Source organism: Necator americanus, chromosome IV (assembly GCF_031761385.1).
Source record: "Necator americanus strain Aroian chromosome IV, whole genome shotgun sequence".
In the NCBI taxonomy this organism is placed as follows: Eukaryota; Metazoa; Nematoda; class Chromadorea; order Rhabditida; family Ancylostomatidae; genus Necator; species Necator americanus.
Window position 1 is genome coordinate 29,030,059 of NC_087374.1, and position 14,212 is coordinate 29,044,270.

The 14,212-nt window shown below is 37.4% G+C and overlaps 1 protein-coding gene across 2 annotated transcripts in view; it reads right to left on the bottom strand.

Annotated features, from left to right (window-relative positions):
• RB195_003089 (uncharacterized protein) overlaps positions 1-11,408 on the bottom strand; it is a gene marked incomplete at both ends in the record, with an annotated part of 54,035 nt that extends 42,627 nt beyond the window's left edge. For both annotated transcript variants that reach the window (XM_064200614.1, XM_064200613.1), the window contains 4 exons: positions 1,963-2,073; positions 2,395-2,471; positions 5,298-5,469; positions 11,351-11,408. In XM_064200614.1, the coding sequence (XP_064056492.1) occupies positions 1,963-2,073; positions 2,395-2,471; positions 5,298-5,469; positions 11,351-11,408 (418 nt within the window). The remainder of the gene's footprint in view (positions 1-1,962; positions 2,074-2,394; positions 2,472-5,297; positions 5,470-11,350) is intronic.
• Positions 11,409-14,212: the final 2,804 nt, after the last annotated feature.

The following is a 14,212-nucleotide window of genomic DNA, read 5'->3' on the forward strand; positions in this document are numbered from 1 at the left end:
TCATTTCTATGACACTAACGTTTTAGCGTTTAATGATAACTTGATTCATTCCCCAGATTTCATGTGCGCGATTGAAAATATCGCTGAAACCATAGATTATCCTATAAATCACAGAAAAGAGTAGTGATTTCCTGAAAATAGGTCTCAAACAGGGATATTTTCGAGCAGAATCCATAGTCATATATGATTTATTTCTCTGTCATAGGCACACTGGCCCAGTGACAGCATGGTTTTTCTACCAATCCATATTTCGTAGTTACTGCTGAAGAAGAGACATCGTTCTTCGCATCCGCAACTGCATCTTAGTTTCAAGATAAAAGTTCGAGGAATTTTTTGGGAAATCCTAGAAGTCTCTGTTTCCTTATCTTATTTTCTTTCGTTGAATACGTAATCTTCAAAAAGGAAGGGATGAGAGGAAGTAAAATACCTCTCTTCTTATTTATATTACAAAATTCACTAAGTTTAACACCGTCGACGCAGTTTAACACCGAAACTTTGGACAACTTCTGACATGAGGAAATCCTTGCAACTGTTTCAGTACGGTAAAGAAAAACATAGATGCGATGGTCGGAGCAGGTGCTCTGACCCCGTTCACTTTTGAACGGTTGGGGAAGGGATCTCATTCACTTTGAACGGTTAGCGAAATTACCCCCTTCACTTTTGGGCGGTTGGCGAAAGGACACCCTTCACTTGAGCTGCACCCCATGAGCTGAGCCCCCTTCACCTGGGGAAGGTCCGGCTTCTCCCTACCGCACCTACGAAGAAAAACACCGAGATACACTAGTCCTTTCTTAGCGTTCATAGTAGAGTTGGACCTCATTTTCAGAATCCTAGAAACTAATTGAGTAATCTGCGAAAGACTACTGATGACGAGCCTCATCCTCAGTTATTAAATACCAGCTCACTTTGTTGCACGAAATATGCTTGCAATTCTTGCGGCAGATTATCATTTCTAATTACAATTGGAGCAAAAAAACTGGCTGCTCCTGGATTTGAAATTTGAAAACTGTCAATAGGTCGTCCATTAAGATATGAATCGATAGTGCACAACATCTGAATCAACTCTGCAGTACCGTGATCACAAATCGCAGATGAAAACGCTCAGCGTTCACGCAGAGAACGCGGAGCGCACATTAAAATGTCAACCAAAGTTTCGGAAGTAGAACAAAAGTTTCTCATTTTTCAAGAGCTGATACTCGTGCTATGTGTATGCATTACGAAAAAGACGTAACTGTTTAAAATTAGGAACAACACCCTGTTTCCTAAAACAAAAATGCCTGAATGGGAAATCAGAGAAATCGCCTAGTAATGCCTGTAGAAATGTCATGTAAGATAGAGGAAGAAAGACCTAGATTCTCAGAAAAAGGAGAAGTCAAGCGGTCTGAAGCAATGTGAATAAAAAGTGCAGTGCAAGGAACATGTTTGATGTGAGCTAAGGTGGTACGAGAGTTCTGCAAGGTGGACTGAAGAAAGCGCAAATGTGAGCTTTCGGCTCAAATTTCTGCTTCGGCGATCTGGAACAGGATTCATGCTTGGCTTAGCAATTCAAGCAACCACATCGGATTCCATGTGAAATTCAAAAGAATGTTGTACTGATGGAGTACACTTCTACCATAGCCATTAGTTAAAATAAAATAAAGTATTCGAAAAATATTGAAAAGGAAACTAAATGACCTGTACAGTACGAACAAATCATTGGAACAAACAGGCGATGAACACAATCTAAGCTGAACTAAGCATAAGAAACATGGCTACGAATGACGAGGAGAATAAAAGAAATGTCTTGCAAGAAAATCTATAATTTGAAAACGAATTATTGCTGTCGTCACCAGGCCCAGTCGAATGAATGGATTTGAAAATTGCTGGCTTCGATAGGCAGAAAAAAGTTGATTGAGTGCGTAAGCGTTACCGATTTAGAAGCAATGTCCTATGAAAATCTTCATACGGCCGTGAACAACCTACATGTCTGCTCCAATCGTGTTGGCCATGAAACGGCAGTACCGTTATCGTTACTCGCTTCACATCGGTACATACCAGCATCGCTTTCATCAAGTTTCGAGAAGACGAGAGTGCCTAAATGTCAACACTTTTTTCAGTTGATAGCTAAGGGAAATCGTTAAATCGATGACCCAAGACCATTGATCGCTAGAAAAATTTAAGATGGGCACTGAAAAGCTTTAAAAAAAAGCACTAAGAAGAAAAAATTGGTCAACGTCCAGAGAGTGCTCCTCCAGTAAGATTAATAACGAATTAAAGTAAAATAACGCAGAAGTTGGAAAATTCCTCCATAACTGACACTCATTTTTTCTTAAAATATCCGGCAGCCACAAAAGCGCCACATAAGTAGAAAAAACTATAAAAATATCTGCAAAAGGAATTTTTCTCAACGCTCACCTTCACCTGGCTTCTGCACTACTTTGTCTGAATACATATTAACGTTGAACGGTTTTCCATTTTTAGTCCACCGATATCTGAAAAGAAAAAAAAACACCTCATCCGATGATTTCACATTGTAATTTAATCCCAAACTACAGCCAGTAACATGGATGAGAAAAGTTTCCAAACATTTTTTGTTCTCAAACAGATTCCGTTATTTGCAGTGATGTAAAGCAATCAGACGCACAAAGCGGTTAACGAAATTCCGGAGAACTTCGTTAGGAGTGTTTTAAACAAAAAGATTTCCACATTTGAAAAATGAAGAAATAAATATGTAATGTTGGACGATATTTGTAACTTCGCTTGGAAACAAAGGTATTTATTAAATGATTGAGTATTCCCGATAGAAAACTCAAAACTTACAATAATCTGGTGAGGAAAGTAGTTCATCTCTAAATCAGCCTAATACCCTAGCTTTTTGAGAAACCAAAGAAGTCTGAGAAACAAAAACAGGTACGAGACAATCAACATCACTGTTACGGAGTCCCTCACTAAGTAAAGAAAGTTTCCCATGAAGGGAACGAAACAAAATTATGGTATAAAGAAAAAGTGAATTCAGATATCACTGAAGTAAGAAGAAAAAAATATGTTTGAAAAAAATCGGATCAACTGCTGTACCAAGAGGTACAGTTCGGAGAAATTCTTATGCTTTGTCAGAGCTTTAAAGACAAGCCAAGAAAGAGCGCACCCAAATCGTTTCATTTTTTCTCCTTCAAAGAATAAGCCAAGAAAGAGCGCATCCAAATCGTTTCATTTTTTTTTCCTTCAAAGAAAAGGTCATCACTCTTCGAGTATAGGCATTATCAAAGAATTTTGAGACAAAGAATGGTAAATTTGATTTGATCACAGTTGGAATATTCTTAGAAAGTAAAGGAATGTACTGCAGAGAACGTTTTTTTTTTCTTTTTGCCGTCCTTCTTGTATTTCTAAAAGGCCTAATTTCCAATCGTATCCATAAAATCCTCCAATTCTGATTAGCATTATACTGGGTCACATTTCTTAGAAGCAGACCACTAATTCATACTTTTATCTCTTACGCGGCTCATAGAAAGGATAGAAAATAGTAAGTACTTTGAAAGCAATGCGCGAACAAGGTTGCGAGAGGCCGACGTAACTCTGTAGTTTTTATCTGTAAGTCGTTTGTTCAAATATCTATATCACGAAACAAAAATTAATTTCCTTCCCCACTTACTACCATGTCCAATTCTAAGATTCTATTTTTTAAAAAAATTGCCGACACGCTATGTACATGGTAAAAACTCTTTTTTTTAAACGATATTTTTCGTATTGCCGAAATTTTGGTGTGGATACCCTTTGAGAAATGCCAGAACTAAAGTTTAAACTTGCAAAACCAACCGATAAGAATTTTCGTTCAAATTTCAGCAATAAATATACACAAAAGAAGGGAAAAAAGGGAATGTTGTAGCGACTTGTCGTACTACTAGCTTATATATTAAAAAGATCCAGCCCTAATTATTTATCGTACTCCCATTATAACCAGTAGAACCAGACCATTTTTAAAAGCCGAAAATTTAAAGACTGCCCAAACGTCCCACCACCATCAACACGCATTAAAACGCTAGGTCTTTGAGTGTGCTTTAAAAAAGTGAGATTTTCTGTAGGGTGAAAAGACGTTCCAGAAATCAAATCACTTATATCCTCAATTTTTTGCGCTTTGGGGAAGGTGATTACCCCAAAACGCTAACTGTTAATAAGAATAACATCTTAGTCTATGAAAAAAAACAACCTAATCAGAGCTTTTTATTCACCATCCCAAAATTTAGGAACAGTTGAACATGAGCGCCTGCTAGGCTTTAGAGAATTTTTCCAAAGGTTGGAAAAGCTTCGCTCTGCTGCCAAACCGAAAAGATGTTGCCCCATTCTTTACTTGAAAAGGGAGCTAATGAAAAATTCATAAATAGAATGGGAACACGTTCGCCATTGGTTTGGGCCCGAGATTAAAAACGGCAACTTCTTCCCATAAGAAATTCTTCTTTGAATCCTAGCCACTGGGTACAAAATCCCTGTATTTGCCGTGAAGTTGGATGAGAACACCGTACGAGAACTATATTTAAATCATGCGAATCAATGACATTTTAGTGCCTCACAGACGTGTGGAACTGTAAGCAGGCCACGATTTGTTTGCACTAAGAAATACCATGTGAATGGAGGCGATTGACATAGAAATACGTGACGATAGAGAGAGACTGTAATTCTCGCCAGATCACGAAAAAAAAGAGCTCAACACCATTGAACATCCGCGTTCTGTCGTGTGTACATGCAGTCACAAGCCTTCCATTCTCTCGAAATTATACCATGACCTATACATATAGGTCATGGAACGACTTCAGAAAACTTTTAGCTATAGTCCAACTTTTTTCCATATAACGTCACGGTTTGAAAGATGAACCGATTTGCGATAATTTCGCTCTTTTCCAAGAACGATTCGAAAATAACATAAAAAGATCCGAAACCAAAAAGATGGAAATGAAAGTAAATAAAAAATGGGACTGAAGGTTTGAAAATCCCCTAGATCGTATTCAAAGTGCTCACATTTTTGTCGTTATAATTTTCTTTAAATATTAATTCCATAATAAGGCTCTCCCATAAGAGATCAATAAATGAAATTTTATAAATATTCTGAAGAGTAAGCTATTTTACGTTTTTTCAAAGGATTTTTGCCTTCCATAGTTTTGTTTATACTCATTTTAGTACTGTCCTACTACCTGAGATAATGTTGCTTTACTCACACAAATCATGTGTACCCTGGCATTTTAAATGTTCCATCTTGGCGTAAATATAAAAAAAAAACATAAATAAAATAGATTTGCTTGAAAACAGAAAACAAAGACAACACTCACGATGGTTCCGGATTTGCTTCCGCTATACAGTTGATAGTGATTTGGAAAAGATTTTCGGGAGCTTTCGTTTGCTCTGTACCATGTTTCTCAACTTTAAAGTATAGAATCGGTTCGTTCAAATCATGAATAAACCGTGGTGGAGTCGCTATAGAAGCCCAGTCAACAACGGCGCCTGAAAATCGTTATTTTGAATACTTAGAATCGAATTTTCTTTATGACAGGATACAATGCAAGGAGGGAAAAGAAATGGTAAGGATAATTTTCTATCCGTCACTAGGTTGCTTCTTATGACTGATTCCATAATAGAAGTTAAAGGGATCATCCCACGAATCTGAGGTAGTACGGATTTCAGGTGGAGTATTCGTATACGGGATCGTAGACTACGGAGAGGTGGGTGATTCCCTCCATTTCTTGCTAATTAGCGTAAAAAACTGCCCGGAAGATACGGCTTCGGGTGTTCCGGCGCGCTATTTTCCACAAGTAGTTCGGTTGGAGCGCGCCAGCCTTGTGTACGCGCCGCATCTTCCGGGCCGTTTTTTTACGGCAATTAGGAAGAAATGCACAGAATCACCCCCCTCTCCATAATCTACTATCCTGTATACGAGTACTCCACCTGAAATCCGTACCACCTCAGATTCATGGAGTGATGCCTTTAATTTTATCGAAAATCATTACCGTTATTATTGAATAAACTATTGAAAATTTAATTCCTGAGATAATACAAAGGAATATTAAATTTTTTATGATCAATACATAAATAATCTATGATAGCGACTATAAGGAAATGAAGCCAAATTTTTTACAGGAACAATCAAAGCACTAAAATGTATATAATCAATTTTACAGGCAGGAACACCCATCTGTTCGAATCTTTCATAAAACAGTTATGTTCCCGCCGTTCTCTGTTATTCAAACATACTGAATATCGTAGCATGCGGCTTGCAGCCCATAAGTGCTTCCACTGCAAATTCAGTGCCTCGTAAAGCAAAAAAAAGCAATGGTACCTCTTGGAGGGAACACAAAAGCGATCGTTTCTCACGGCACTCTTCCAGAAACCCCGGCGCGTACAAAGGGAAGCTTTGTTGAAGTACAACAAAACGGTTCCCATACAATCTTAGGTGCTTTCTGTGCGTTTTGAGTACATTTCACAGAAATGCATTGCAAACAACACCAATGATGAACTTAAGCTTCATGAATCATTTCCAAACTTCAGCAGGCGAAAACCACCACTAAAAATCCATGCGCACTTTGTCGTCGCGTACTTCGAATGGTAAGACAAAGGACAGAATCACATGCGACAGAGATGAATAGAAATGCCAAAAATTAACGGAGAAAAAACTACGTGCTTTCCACACAAATTTAAGGACTGGAAATGACAAAATTGCAATCAAAATCCGGAGAAATTTACGACCTGGGTATGCCGAAACTAACAAAATAAGCACTCGACTTTTTTATCAACCAACAATGAGTTGATGAAGGTTTTTTTTAAGCGGATTCCAATCTTTCGAGTCATGTGCTTTTATAAAGTTGAAATCTGGTAGGATTCATCCATCATTTCCAACATCCGGCGGTAAATCACCTATTCCTAAACAACACAGCTCCCCTCTCTCCCGTCCGAGAGCAATCGCCTGCCCAGCAAAACGCTGTTCGGCACAAAAAGACAGACGAACTTTGCTGTTCGTTTGTCCTTTCATCTGCGTCTTTGTATGACGCTAATTCTTTGTGTAGTTGCAACTGCCAGGATAGAATGATCGTTTTACATCCTGGACAAAAATCATCTGTGCTTTGAATAATAGTTGGTCGCACACTTTCTTAGCGATGAAAAACGTTACATTCAACGTTTTTGCGAATCATTTAGTAAAGTGAAAATCCTTAGTGAATCTCAGATTGAAAATAACTTGGATTTCTCTTATACCAAATGCAGATTTCATATGTTCTCGTAAATATTACACTAACATTCAAATAGTAACTAAATTGTTGCGGAACTCAAAAGTAGCACTAGCTTTTTAAGCAGAAACATATGCAGACAAACAAAATGAGGATCACTCCAAAGGTGTAATTAAAAATCGTGGAATATCCCTGTAAGCACCTCCATAATAAATGGTAATCATTCGAAAGAAAATAGTTGTTTCTGAACGAAATTTATTTCATATTTTCACAGTACTTATAAGTCCCGATATCGAGATCTTTCAAGACAAGAAATTAGAATACCAAAGCGACTCGATGGTATTCATATGAGGAACAAAAATGATTTCGAGGAACTCTGCTCTATCTGATTCAATAACAATGCAACGTCGTCACTCAGTGTCCCGAAGAAAAAACAAACCAAACGAATGATGATTAGAAGAGAAAGAAGGGTCATTTACATCATTCTTCCCAAGAATATCAATAGTGGGAAGATTCTTCGCAAGGAAAAAAAAAACAAATCGGGAGATTTCTTCTACTGTCAACATTGGAAATGCGCGAAGAATTAATGATAGCGAACAAAAACCTGACAAGGGAATATGAGGCTTCCAAAAGAAAAAAATTAGAAGCACGCCTCGAGATAATGAAAAATACGCCTTTTTTTAAATGTGAGATCAACGGTTTTCTTTCCAGATACTCAGAGTAGTGCCACTACAAAATCCTTGTCCACTACTCCAAACTGCCAAAGCTTATGAAAGCCTTATGAATCTCTCGCTCTGACTTCCGAAGGAGAATTTTCTTTGTGACAGGAAGCAGTCAAGGAAAGGAGGGAAAAGAAAAGGTAAGGATAATTTTCTGTCCGTCACTAGGTTGATTCTTGTGACTCATTCCGTAGTAGGAGTTAAACGACAAGAATTCTTCCTGTTCATCGAGAAAATATTTCTCAATTCCTAGGTCTTCGCCCACGCTCGCACCTCTATTGCACCACTAAAAAGGATATTGCTGTTTGGGTTCAATCCTTCTCATCTAAGCCGATGAAATGAACAAGCAACGCTCATAAAACCCACACAATAAATAGTCAAGAATTCATACCATTTCAATGGCAATGGCCAATAATCCAAGCTGCAAAAGACAGTCTTCTGGAAAAAGAAGCATTTCAAGTTAGTTACGTTAATGTTAAGTAAGTTAAAGTTAGCACACACGCATTAAAAATATGTACGGTACACAAAGCGATGACAAAATATGAAGATATCTAAAATCCACTAAGAACCAATTATATGCGATAATGGCCTAATGAAGAATAAAAGAATAAAGTTTCTGGCGTTAATCAATCCGCTTGGGATCCGCTCCGACGTTCACTTCAATACAGAGTCGTTTGAGGTTTACGAACGTGTAACTGGCCTATACAATGACTTGCGGTGGCTAGCCGCTGTGCCAAGTCAGTGTTTTTACCCTTTCAGGCAAGACTGGTACCAATTCATCTACCCCGGAGGGATGAAAGGATTGGTGAGCACTAGGGCAGATTCGAACCTCCGATCGATCGTGCAGGAAACGGAACCTCTAACCGCTACACTACACCCGCCCTCAAGAGCCTAATATTAAAGCAAATTTTGCCTCACCCTTATAAGTATAGATTTTTTCATCGCGTTAACTCCCAACAAAACTTTTCAAAGTTTTGAAAAAAACATTTTTTGTGTAATAAGACAATCATCTTCAATAAAAATGAATACAACTTTCAACCACGTAATTCCCAAATCTTATAGTTCAGTTGTTCAGCATCTTTTTCACCTCACTTTTTGTGCAGAAGCATGTTGCAGAAGTAGGTGCAACATGTGAAAGTAAAGATAGTTGGCAAAATTCCAGGAGCCCAACAGAAGTTAAACAAAGAAACAGCACATGTTTCTAGCACAAGCGCAGATCATCGAGGTCCTCTTTCATTCATGTTTTTAAATTAAAATACACTTTAAGTAGTTTCGCCCTACGATAAAGTCTTTTTATTTGCATTTGTCGTGGAATCTAGACGGAGATTTGATAGGATGTGGGCTTTCTTCGTCCGGAAGATCAGTAGCCACCAACGGAAATTAAGCAATCATGCAGCACAAACGCATGATGCGTCGGAGAAGGGCCGAAAATTACGAATTCCCTTATCCAATTGAACGCGCTACTCGTATATTCTCATAAACGATATACATCGTTAACTATGCGAAAAATATTTCACATCAAATCCACGGCAATGGTTTTTTCTCGCTGAAAATTTGATGTTGCAGCTGTTGGAGCGCAAATTTCTACATGTTACACCACTTATTTCAAACTTCGGTTATAGTATGAAGTAGGAAAGATACTTTTCGAGTGGGCGCAATAACTTATGTGTTCCTTAGAATAAAAAACGCTAGACTACGAAATTTTGAAAGAGAAATTGTTGACCAAACAGAATAATAAAGAAACGTGTGTAGTAACGAAATAACCAAGATTACGTTAACCAAACCGGAATTGTATGTGCTGAACTGGCGGTAAGACCTGTGAACTCCAAAAAAATGCTTTAAACGTGAAACAAAATTAGATATTAGATACTCAACATACTTTCCACTCAGAAAAAACATATCTGAAAGCCTCGGAAGAATTAAACGTGTTTCACCACTAACCTAGATAAGAAAGAACGTTACTCCGAAGTTTTCTCGCTTCTTTTCATTAATGAAAAAACTTCTGCTGATATGAAAAATATGCTTTTTTCGGAAATCTCACTGAAAAAAAGAGGTTTTATTAGTACAAACATATTTCTGGAAATGGAAAACTGTTCCATCCTAACAAAATGCGTATTTCTATAAACTTCGTTCTGGTAAGAAAATTTAGAGCAAAGAGCAGACGTCTACATAACTACGTGTCGTGTCTATCATAACAACAAATCTGACACAATTACACAAAATGTTCACATTTTCGTCGTATATCGTGACATGTGACACTAAAATCTTATCATTGCTACGTACTGAAAGATGTCACATAGTTCAATTTCGTTTCCGTTACAGCGGTTTGAAATTCCGAAAGAAAAAAGAAGAAAATCTATGTCGCTGTAGTTTTTACGCTCATTTAAATACGTGCAAGCAAACGCAGGTGGCGTGTGCTGTATGCGTCAACGCAAACATTGCCAAAAAAAACCTTGCTAACCAAGTGCTAAAACTCTAAGTTCGCGTGGATAACTGAAAAAAGAGAAAGATTTTTCGAAAAATTTCAACACTTATTTATTAGTTAGTAGTTAATTCTCACGAAAAACAACTTTGGCCAGAAGTCTTTGAACATTTCCTCGGGATCAAATAGTTCCCACTCCTAAAAAATCGTGGTCTAGATAGTAGAAATTGATATCCGCTTCATGTTCCCTTCTGCGTATCTCTAGTAGGAGAACATGAAAGCATTCAGAACCACCTGCTGCACTGCTGCGCAACAGCTGGCCATTTCGCACAAACTTCCGAGGCCGTTTTCGGCATATATCATCCTGCGCGGCTACAGACTATAAGCTTTTCAAAGAACGCATGAAATTCTACGGAACGACAATTTCCAGATGATAAATCAACAAAATGTGAGTCAGATGCCCATAGCGAGCGTGGAATACATAAGTCGATGTCATCGCTCCACTCAACTCGATTCAAATGAGAAGTTATCGCCATTGTAACTGCAATGGAAAAACCACCAAATGGGAGGACGGCGTGTAATTACGAGAGAACCGAATGAGACCCCTGACAAGGCACCAAAAGTGCAATGAGGTCGTTGCCAAAAAGATGAGGAAACACCCAACAACAATTGCTATGAAATAAAAAAATAAGTTAGAATTAGGAAAAGAAAAGCAACATGAATAAAACAGGAAAAGGAAAAATGGAATAGCAATGAATTTTCAGTGATGCACAAATAGTGAACTTGATCTAATGTAACCGATTTAATACAGACATTTCTGGAAGCTCGCTTGTGACATCTTTCAATAAAACAAACTTTATAGCATTAATTTCCAAAAAAAAATAGACGAAAAAGACGTATGGGCTGCAGAATAAGGCAATAAATTAATAAGTAAAATTTCGGTTAGATAAAATTACCAAAATTGAGGGAAAATGCTGTATCAATAACAACTGGAAAAATAAAGAAGAAAAGAAAAAAAAACTCACCACTCAAAGTGGCCGCCCCAATGAGCAAAAAAGCCGTGGCAAAAGTGCCAACAGGCATGGAAAAAGGCCTCTGTAAAAAGTTGCTTAAGAAAGATGAAATAAAAAGACCCGAAGACGAAAACCAAAACGTAAACGAATGAGTAATGACGACATCAAAAATAATACGAAGAGTCACTGCAATATAATTAATCACAGAAAAGAATATACACGTTTCGTAAACGTGACATTATAAGCTATCAATCACTCGGAAGCTCGACTGGGAAATTACGCGTCCACCCACCAGCCGCAAGCGGACTAAAAAGGACAATCGAAACTAACGAAAAAATATTTAGCACTTAGACCGAGAAGAGACGAACGTGAAAAAGGAAATAGTGGAGGAGCCTATCGAAATAAATGGGGAATTCTCCTCGCAGAGTACAGGAGTGAAGAAAAAGAAATCCAGATTTGAAAAAGAAGCGTAATTAACAGAAAAAGAGAACGATAACAAAACAAACAACAGTAAATAAGGCCATGAAAGACCCCCACGTAGCACTTTAGCCACAGGAAAAACAATTACTAAAAGTACAAAACTCTTTCTATCGTAGAAATGCAATGAAAGAAAAAGTCGTAGATAAGATGCTTATAGCACTTCACACCCTGCAAATGTGTGATACTAAAAACATCGAAAAGAAAAGAGGACTCCTACGGCTAGCGATAAGAAATCGTGTTGATTAACAACTGACGGACCAATTAGAAACGAGAAAAAAAAGTTTTAAACGGCGAGGATGCAACTGTTCAGGACAAATTTCTCTCTTAGAAAAAAAAACATTGCTGTGAAAAACGAAAGATGAGAAACTTACTTATCCTGGGAAACAGTAAGTTGTATGTCTGTTCGACCAAATCGAATTCTCTCATACACATGTAGCGTATACGAGTGAGTAAGTCTAGACTATGACATTGAGTGATCAGGAATGTTCCTCCGTGAATGAAAATGGACAGCAATATGACATTAAACCGCCCAGCCGTAAGGACCATTTTCTCAACTATATATTTCAAAATTAGGCACTTGAACTGTAAACGCACAAAACAAAATATATGCTAAGAGACGACCATACTAAGTAGTACAATGTAGTACTGTATATAGTAACATATGTATAATATCCAGTAAAAAAAACAAATATCTTTATCCGAAAAGAAAGAAATATAAAAATAAAAATATAAAATAAAATATAAAAAAAGAAATAAAGAATAAGAAAGTAAGGGATGTGGCTGTAAAATCCCTATAATTAAACCTATTTGAACCTAACTTTGCAAGTGGAAAACGGCGACAAGAAGAGAAAACAGGCATCTTTCCTATCAATTATATCGAAGTTATCGGTTCTTCTCTTCCACAGGGTGACCGGGTACGATGACAGTTTGATAAAGGAGGATTCACAAACTTACTGCTTAGGAGCTGTGTTTTTGAACGAAAATGTCGACTTTATTCATTTAGTTTATTTTCAGTTCTATTTTCTTATATTCATTTATTTTTAGGGTTTTCCCAAGATTCACTAGGATCATATTTGTAAACGTTCTCACATACGCTATTCATGGAAATTAACTATGGTTTTTTGAAAAAATTTAAGTGAAGTTAGAACTAGTGAAGCTTTCAATTGTTTTTCTGGCACAATTTCCATCATTTCAATAGAAAGTACTTTTACGAGACGGCTCTATTCGTTCTCTGGACAAAAATAGGTAGTGAGCTAATATTTATTCAATGGGATGAGAACTCTTTCGCGTTAGAATCCGCCTATACTATATTTCCAATGTCGTCAACGCATCGACGCAAGACGGTTGAAGCGCCGCGAAGCCGCGCGGAATATAGCTTTTGTGTAAATAGTGAATAAGAAAATTCTAAAAATTTTCAGATAACAATATCACACACAGATTTCCTCAGAACTTTTCAAAGTATTTAGGGTTGAAATGAAAGTATTACACTGACATAAACATAAAACATTCTTAATAAAGTATTCACCATTCTATTGTGCCCCAGCAGACATATCGCTATCTGCACACTTCCTGCTCTCTCCTATTTTCAACCCCCACCCAAAAAAAAAACGGTTTTTGTTACGGTAATTCTAGAATCTCTTATAAAAGAAAATATAATATAAAAGTTTTTAAATGTAAAAAATGTTTGAAGAGTACCAGCATGCAGAAAATCGAGTAAGACAGATATGGTAAGATATTTGTTCACAAAGCTCATTTCCCCAGCTACAAAAGAAAAACCATGGACAAAGCGTCTCCGAGGATCTTCCCTCACCCTGTAACATAGAACCAGCTAAACATGACTCCAAGATATGTAATCGGAAGCTCGCGAAATAAGGCAAAACAAAATACCACAAGTAAAGGTGGAATCCGGAGAAGAACAATTTCAAGAGATGAATTACCCACTTTCGAAAGAAAAAAACAATTAAAAAAAAACAAATATTCAAAGAATCCAGCAGAAAAAAATCAGGAATGACAAAATAAGTGCGTTCTTAAGCAGTCCAGGTATTGCCAATGGGATAACTCCTCATTCACGCAAAATATTAATTACGATTACTCACTTAGCACTGAGTAATTCAACCACATACTTGTACTGTCACAATAAACCATTACACCTTATCAAGGCCATTTTTGGGCATCAATCCGCACACATTTATGACTCACCTATGCTCACAATGACAGTTTGAATCCATCACACCGACTAATACTAAGACAGATCAATATTTTACGGAAGAAAAGTAGGACTACGTTCCATTATGATATTCAAACAAAACACGACTCAAGCGCTTTGCAAACCGCGAGGTCAAGAGTCCCATGCAGGACTAGGCCATTATTGGAGCGAACGTCTGTTTTTTTTAC